This window comes from Arachis duranensis, chromosome 5 (genome assembly GCF_000817695.3).
Source record: "Arachis duranensis cultivar V14167 chromosome 5, aradu.V14167.gnm2.J7QH, whole genome shotgun sequence".
NCBI lineage: Eukaryota > Viridiplantae > Streptophyta > Magnoliopsida > Fabales > Fabaceae > Arachis > Arachis duranensis.
Window position 1 is genome coordinate 24807388 of NC_029776.3, and position 7047 is coordinate 24814434.

At 33.2% G+C, this 7047-nt stretch overlaps 1 protein-coding gene across 1 annotated transcript; it reads left to right on the top strand.

The window, feature by feature from the left end:
• The first annotated feature begins 2082 nt into the window (after positions 1 to 2082).
• Positions 2083 to 6787, top strand: LOC107488763 (probable alpha,alpha-trehalose-phosphate synthase [UDP-forming] 9). The gene is made up of 4 exons (XM_016109525.3): positions 2083 to 2203; positions 3305 to 5311; positions 5405 to 5678; positions 5791 to 6787. The coding sequence occupies exons 2-4, from the start codon at positions 3327 to 3329 to the stop codon at positions 6112 to 6114; spliced, it is 2583 nt and encodes an 860-aa protein (XP_015965011.1). The 5' UTR covers positions 2083 to 2203; positions 3305 to 3326; the 3' UTR covers positions 6115 to 6787.
• The last annotated feature ends 260 nt before the right edge of the window (positions 6788 to 7047 follow it).

A 7047-nucleotide genomic window follows, 5' to 3' on the forward strand; every position in this document is an offset into this window, starting at 1 on the left:
TTTATATTTATTATATTTTTAAATATAAAATAAAATAAAAATAAAAATATATTGTATTTAATAAAATATTATTTTTCTTTAAATTTATAAATATAATTTTATTTTATTATGTAATATATTTAATAAAAAATATCATGTATAAAAAAATCATATTTTTTAATTTAATCAGATTTTAATTATTTTTGATTGAGTTTGATTAAATTTAATTAGATTAATTATTTAACCAATTTAAATAATGATCTAATTTAGGTTAATAACCAAATGTCTCGAATTTTTCGATTCGATCAATCGGGTCGGACCGAATTTGATAACTATAATTTGTAAAGAAACAAGTATAAAAAATTTAAATCGTCCTTTATTATATTATTGGGTTGGGTGTAATATTAGTTACCTCGCACTTCATGGTTGCTTGTGAGAGAATAGAATAATTATGGTTTTAGACTTTAATGGTATAATACAGGTAGTATGTAAGAGGAAAATAGATTCAATTTCAAGTAGTGTGTTTTTGACCCATGCAATACATGAGATTTAATTGATCTTGAACTCAAAGAAAAGAGTTATATTTCAAAAGAAATAATAAAAATAATAAAAATAATGTTAACATATAATTTAAAAAAAATAATACTTTAAACTTGTAATTTGTAAATACTAATGTGTTTTAAGAAAAATTAAAGTTGTAGGAGTGTTTAAGAATGAAACCTTTATATAAATTAAAATATTAGTAAATATAAAATTTTAAATTTTAAATAAAATTCTCTTCTAGTTCTATTTTTAAATTTGTTTTTACTTTTGTTCTAGATCAGCTTCTAATTCTTTAAAAAGGGTCTTAAAAGAGTGAAAAGAAGAAAAGAGAGAGTAGTTTTATGTTAATAGAAATAAGTTAAGAGATAAATTCAATTCTTTTACTAATATAAAGTGAATTCAATTCTTTCTTAAATAATTTTTCAATATTTTATACATTTATAAGTAAAAATAAGATGATTCCAAGAGATTCTTTGTAGTCAACTTATTATTTATTTTAAAAGCTCTCCACTTCTTTAAACCCAAAAAAAAAAACTCTTATTAGTTAAGGTGAAATATATTTGTTGTTTGTGAAGTTTTTGAAAGTATTAAACATTCCATCTAATTATTTTAACTTTATCCAATTTAATATTTTAAACGTATTTCAGTTATATTTGGGGTGTTAATATTTAGGTCCAGTTGGACTAAATAGTTTAATTATTTTTTAAAAAAATAGTTTAAATAATAAATAATTATATAAAAAGTAGTTTATAAATAAGTTATTTTATACTTGAATTTTTAGTTTTAAAAATACTTATTTTATAAAAATGTGATAAAAAATAATAATATTATGAGAAAAGTTATTTTTTTAATTTCTCTATAAACTCTTAAATAATTTTTTAAAAAGTTATAATTTAGTTTTAAAAATTACACCAGACATTAATACTATTACTTTTCAAAAGTCAAAAACTCAAAAAAATTATTTTTTTAAAGCTTCCCAATAAATTGAGTGAGTCCTTGACTACTTTACCAAGTACTTGACCAAAGAAAAACTATATTTAATTAGCTAAATCCATTTAATTATCTACTTTATTAGCCTAATGCCTTAATCTTTCCTTCAGTTATTCTGCATTTATTTTGTTCATTCGGTCATTCCATTGCAGGGAACTCTAATATTGTGAAGTTTTTTTTTTATGAACAATTTTAATTTTGAACAAAATACTTTTTTATGCAAACTTAATTATTTATTTAATATATTAATTTCAAGAATGTCAATCTATAACTAGGACTATTACGTGTCTACAAATATTCACTTATTTACTCGTTTTAGTTTGGCTGTGTAGGTGCCACCATGACAAGTATCACCACTGTTTTGTGATTCCTCTCTCCAGGGTCACCAGGGGCAGAGGATTAATATATAGTTGATTAAGGTTTATTACTTGGACGACCCAGTGCACTTGCTGGTTAGTTGTGCGAAGTTGTGAAGTTATGTTTGGACCATGGTATCATGCACCAAGTTTTTGGCGCCATTACCAGGGAGAGAACGAACATGAATGCCATTATCAGAAATCACAATTTTACCTACCATTCAGGTAGTAGTTGCTGCGTGTATTGGCTTTGATGTTTGTGCAAAGGAGTTGAAGATTGACCAGCCTTGAAGTTTGGTAAATGTGGTGATTCATATCTTCAAAATTTGCTTCAGGTGCCACTCTTCACCACCACCGCTTTCAGTTTTTCAAACCTAATTTCTCTGTTTATTCTTTTGTTAATTGTTATAGTTACTGTTTTTTTATTTTTTATTTTTTATTCATATTAATTTTTTATATTGTTTGCTTGATGGAGAGTATATTTTCTTCTACGATGATAAGCTTGTTTTCTTTTTCAACTTTTTTAGTTTCCGATTTGATTTGATTTATTTTGGGGTTGATGGATGATGCTGCGGCTCCTAATCACTTTTTCAACGAGTTTGATTGTGGTTTTGCTTGTGTGGCTTCTATGTTTGTCTCCTTGTTTCTATTTTAAGATATATGCCTTTTGTTTTGACTTCTAGTCTCCTTTAATGTAACCTTGAACCCAAACGTCTCATTTCAACTTTGGCTAAATTTTTTTGGACAGATATCTATTAGTAGTTGGTTGCAGTAATTGTATTTAAATAGTTCAGATTCATGGGGTTATTCCGGTTATTTTCATTTTTTGGTCCGCTTGTTAGTTTTGTATTTTTGTGGTGTACTAGCATGCTTTGAATTGAAACTCACTTATGTCTTTACTCTTTAACAGTTCTTTCATTTTACCAGTTGATGATTGAAATTGATACTGGGTAAATACTTCCATTTGTGGAGTCAATGCTACAAATATGAGTGCTTTTGTATAACAGTGCCTCTAATCTGTGGCCAATAGAACCTGTGTATATTATTATTAGCCGTTGAAGCGAGAACTTATAAGATGATATGATCTTGTTGTTTTCCAAAGTCAGTCCATCTGTTTACTCCTGTCTGATGATTTGTAATTTATCATGGTAATTTTCGATGAAATATATGCTATGAACAGAACTGGAATTCTGCGTTAAAAACTACTATATTTACTGGTTTCTTAGATAAGAATGCTAAATTTGTTACCTAGTGTCAATGGATCAAATCAATATTGATGAGGTCCTTCATTAATCTGATGGCTTTTTTGGTTATTTTCCTTGTTGGAACTTTGATGATATATTATTTTCTGGATGCTGAATTGCTGATTGCAGTATTTATTTTTTTAATTCTATTTATTTATTTATGGGTGTGAATCAATTGAAACATCATTGAAGACAAGTTTCTCCTCGATCAGTCATGGTGTCAAGATCATATGTTAATCTTCTAGACTTAGCTGGAGATTTACTTGGTATTCCAAATACCCCAAGAACTCTTCCTAGGGTTATGACTGTTCCAGGAGTTATTTCTGATCTGGATGCCTGTGGTAGAAATGATGCTGATTCAGATGTTAGTTCATCTGGGTGTCGGGAGAGGAGAATCATAGTGGCAAACATGTTGCCATTGCAGGCCAAAAGAGATATAGATACTGGTAAATGGTGCTTCAGTTGGGACGAGGATTCAATCTTATTACAATTAAAGGATGGTTTTTCTTCTGAGACCGAAGTGATTTATGTGGGATCCCTCAAAGTTGAAATAGATGCTAATGAGCAGGAAGAAATTGCTCAGAAATTACTGGAGGATTTTAATTGCGTGCCTACTTTTCTTCCCCATGATCTACAGAAAAAGTTTTATCTTGGTTTTTGTAAGCAGCAACTTTGGCCTCTCTTTCATTATATGCTTCCTATATGCCCTGATCATGGTGACCGCTTCGACCGTGTGCTCTGGCAGGCTTATGTTTCTGCAAATAAAATATTTGCAGACAAGGTGATGGAAATAATCAATCCTGATGAGGATTTTGTTTGGGTTCATGACTACCACTTGATGGTTTTGCCTACGTTCTTGAGGAAGCGGTATAATCGAGTAAAACTTGGATTCTTTCTCCACAGTCCTTTCCCTTCATCTGAAATTTACCGAACTCTGCCAGTAAGGGATGAAATTCTCAGGGGATTATTGAATTCTGATTTAATCGGTTTCCATACTTTTGATTATGCTCGCCACTTTCTCTCTTGCTGCAGTAGAATGCTAGGCCTAGATTATGAATCTAAACGAGGACATATAGGACTCGATTACTTCGGCCGAACTATATTTATAAAAATTTTGCCTGTAGGCATTCACATGGGCAGGCTTGAGTCAGTATTAAATCTTCATTCTACGTCTGCTAAATTAAAAGAAATTCAGGAAGATTTTAAGGGTAAGAAGGTGATTCTTGGTGTTGATGACATGGATATTTTTAAGGGAATCAGTTTGAAGCTTCTTGCTGTGGAGCAGCTGCTAGAGCAGAATCCAGATCTGCAGGGAAAAGTTGTCCTAGTTCAGATTGTGAATCCTGCAAGGGGCTCAGGGAAGGATGTTCAGGAAGCAAAGAAAGAAACCTATTCAATTGTCCAGAGAATCAATGCCACTTATGGTTCAACCAATTATCGGCCAGTTGTATTGATTGACCGTCATGTTGCTCGATTTGAGAAGAGTGCCTACTATGCTGTTGCAGAATGTTGCATTGTTAATGCTGTGAGGGATGGCATGAACTTGGTCCCATATAAATATATTGTTTGTAGACAAGGAACTGAACAACTGGATAAAACATTGGGTAGAACAGCTGATTCTCCTCGTTCAAGCATGCTTGTTGTGTCTGAGTTTATTGGTTGTTCTCCTTCTCTAAGTGGGGCTATCAGGGTCAATCCCTGGGACATAGATGCTGTGGCTGATGCTTTGAATTCAGCACTCACTATGAATGATTCAGAGAAGCAATTGAGGCATGAGAAACACTACCGATATGTCAGTTCTCATGATGTGGCATATTGGGCACGCAGCTTTATGCAGGATTTGGAAAGAGCATGCAAAGATCACTATACCAAAAGGTGCTGGGTAATAGGGTTGGGCCTGGGGGTTAGAGTTGTTTCCCTTTCTCCTGGTTTTAGGAAGTTGTCCATTGATCACATTGTTTCAGCTTACAAAAGAACCAGTAGGCGGGCCATATTTCTTGATTATGATGGTACTCTTGTACCACAATCTTCTATAAGTAAAATTCCCAGCCCTGAAGTTATCTCTGTGCTAAATGCTTTGTGTAATGATGCCAAAAACATTGTGTACATTGTTAGTGGGAGGGGAAGAGATTCTCTATGTGAGTGGTTTATATCTTGCAAAATGATTGGACTGGCGGCTGAACATGGCTACTTTTTAAGGTTTGCATTACACTTTTCACTTTTTATCACCCCCTCCCTCAAATTTAAAAAAGGAAAAAAAGACTGACTGCATATTTCTTTTCTGGTTTTCAGGAGCAATCAAGATTCTGAATGGGAAATGAGTCATTTATCAGCGGATCTAGAGTGGAAAAAGGTTGTGGAGCCCATTATGCAGTCATATACAGAGGCAACTGATGGGTCAAATATTGAAATTAAGGAGAGTGCTTTGGTGTGGCATCATCGAGATGCAGACCCTGATTTTGGCTCTTGCCAAGCCAAAGAGTTATTGAGCCACTTAGAAAGTGTGCTTACCAATGAACCTGCAGTTGTTAAAAGGGGCCAGCATATTGTTGAAGTTATGCCACAGGTCCATTTTTTAAAATCCTGTTATACTTTGATCTAATTATATTAATGTGAAAGCTAAATAGCTCATAAGCTGAAATGGACTTGGTATTCAAATCTTGCTTTGCTTTCTGCAGGGTATAAGCAAAGGTCAGGTAGCTGAAAAGGTTCTTACAAATATGGTTAATGGTGGTAATTCACCGGATTTTGTGTTGTGCATTGGAGATGATATTTCTGATGAAGACATGTTTGAGAGCATATCAAGGACAGTGTCATGCCCATCATTCCAAGTAGCCCCAGATATCTTTGCCTGCACTGTTGGTCGCAAGCCGAGCAAGGCCAAGTATTATCTTGATGATTCTGCAGATGTCATTAAGTTGCTGCAGGGACTTGGTTCTTCATCTAATCCAAAACCCAGGCATTTACCACATTTCCAGGTTTCTTTTGAAAGCACAGTTTGAGTTGGAATAAAGCAAGACATCATTATTGGTTCCTTATGGTGCTCTAATGACGAGTTCTTCACCCGTGAATCAGATCTTTGGTTATTTATCTTGTGGACAAATAACTAGATTTAGTTTTTTATATCTATTTCATTCAGTTTTCCAATTAGATGATGACATGTGGACATTTTTCCTGAGCTAAAAATGGAGTGGAAGTTTTTATGGACAGGTTACACGTGTAATTTACACGTTAAACTCACCATGAGAATTTCCACCTCCTAGTTAACCCTTCAACCAAACATGCACTAAAAAGCAAAAAGAATATACTTATCTCAAGATAAGAGTACTCACATGTCTTTATTTAATTTGAGAACTGGATGGAGTGCATATAGAGAACTTTATCCAACATTTTACCTTTAATCTTGGCCTGACACGTGGTGGGACCTTGCTTGTGCAAATGTGATTCTTTGCACCTGAACTGGTTTTGCATGCATTGAAGACTTGACGATTCTGATGTACATGGCAAAATTGGTTACACCAATTGTTTATATTTGCTGGTGACACCTAATTATGCTAAAGTTGTGCTTCGAATTGTAGACCATATAGATTGTTTTGCATTGAACAAGGGGCACCATAACTTGTACAGTTACACTTTTTGTTAACTATATACATAATATACCCATATGGTGTGAGATCTCTTGTTCCAAATAACCCCTTTTCCGTGACCAAATAGAAGCAAAAAATTCCTTGGAATCTCAAACTATTGTAATTAAATGGTTCTTTTTAGGGCGGTGGATACTTTTAACACCAGCCATAGATTGGATTTTTGACCAAAAAATTTTAAAGTTGAGCTTTTTAATGAAGGTTATAGTTATTGGCCAATTACGGGGTGGTCATGAAAATATGGCTAGTTGGTGGCAGGTAGGGGTGGAAAACGGGGAAGCCCGCCCCGCC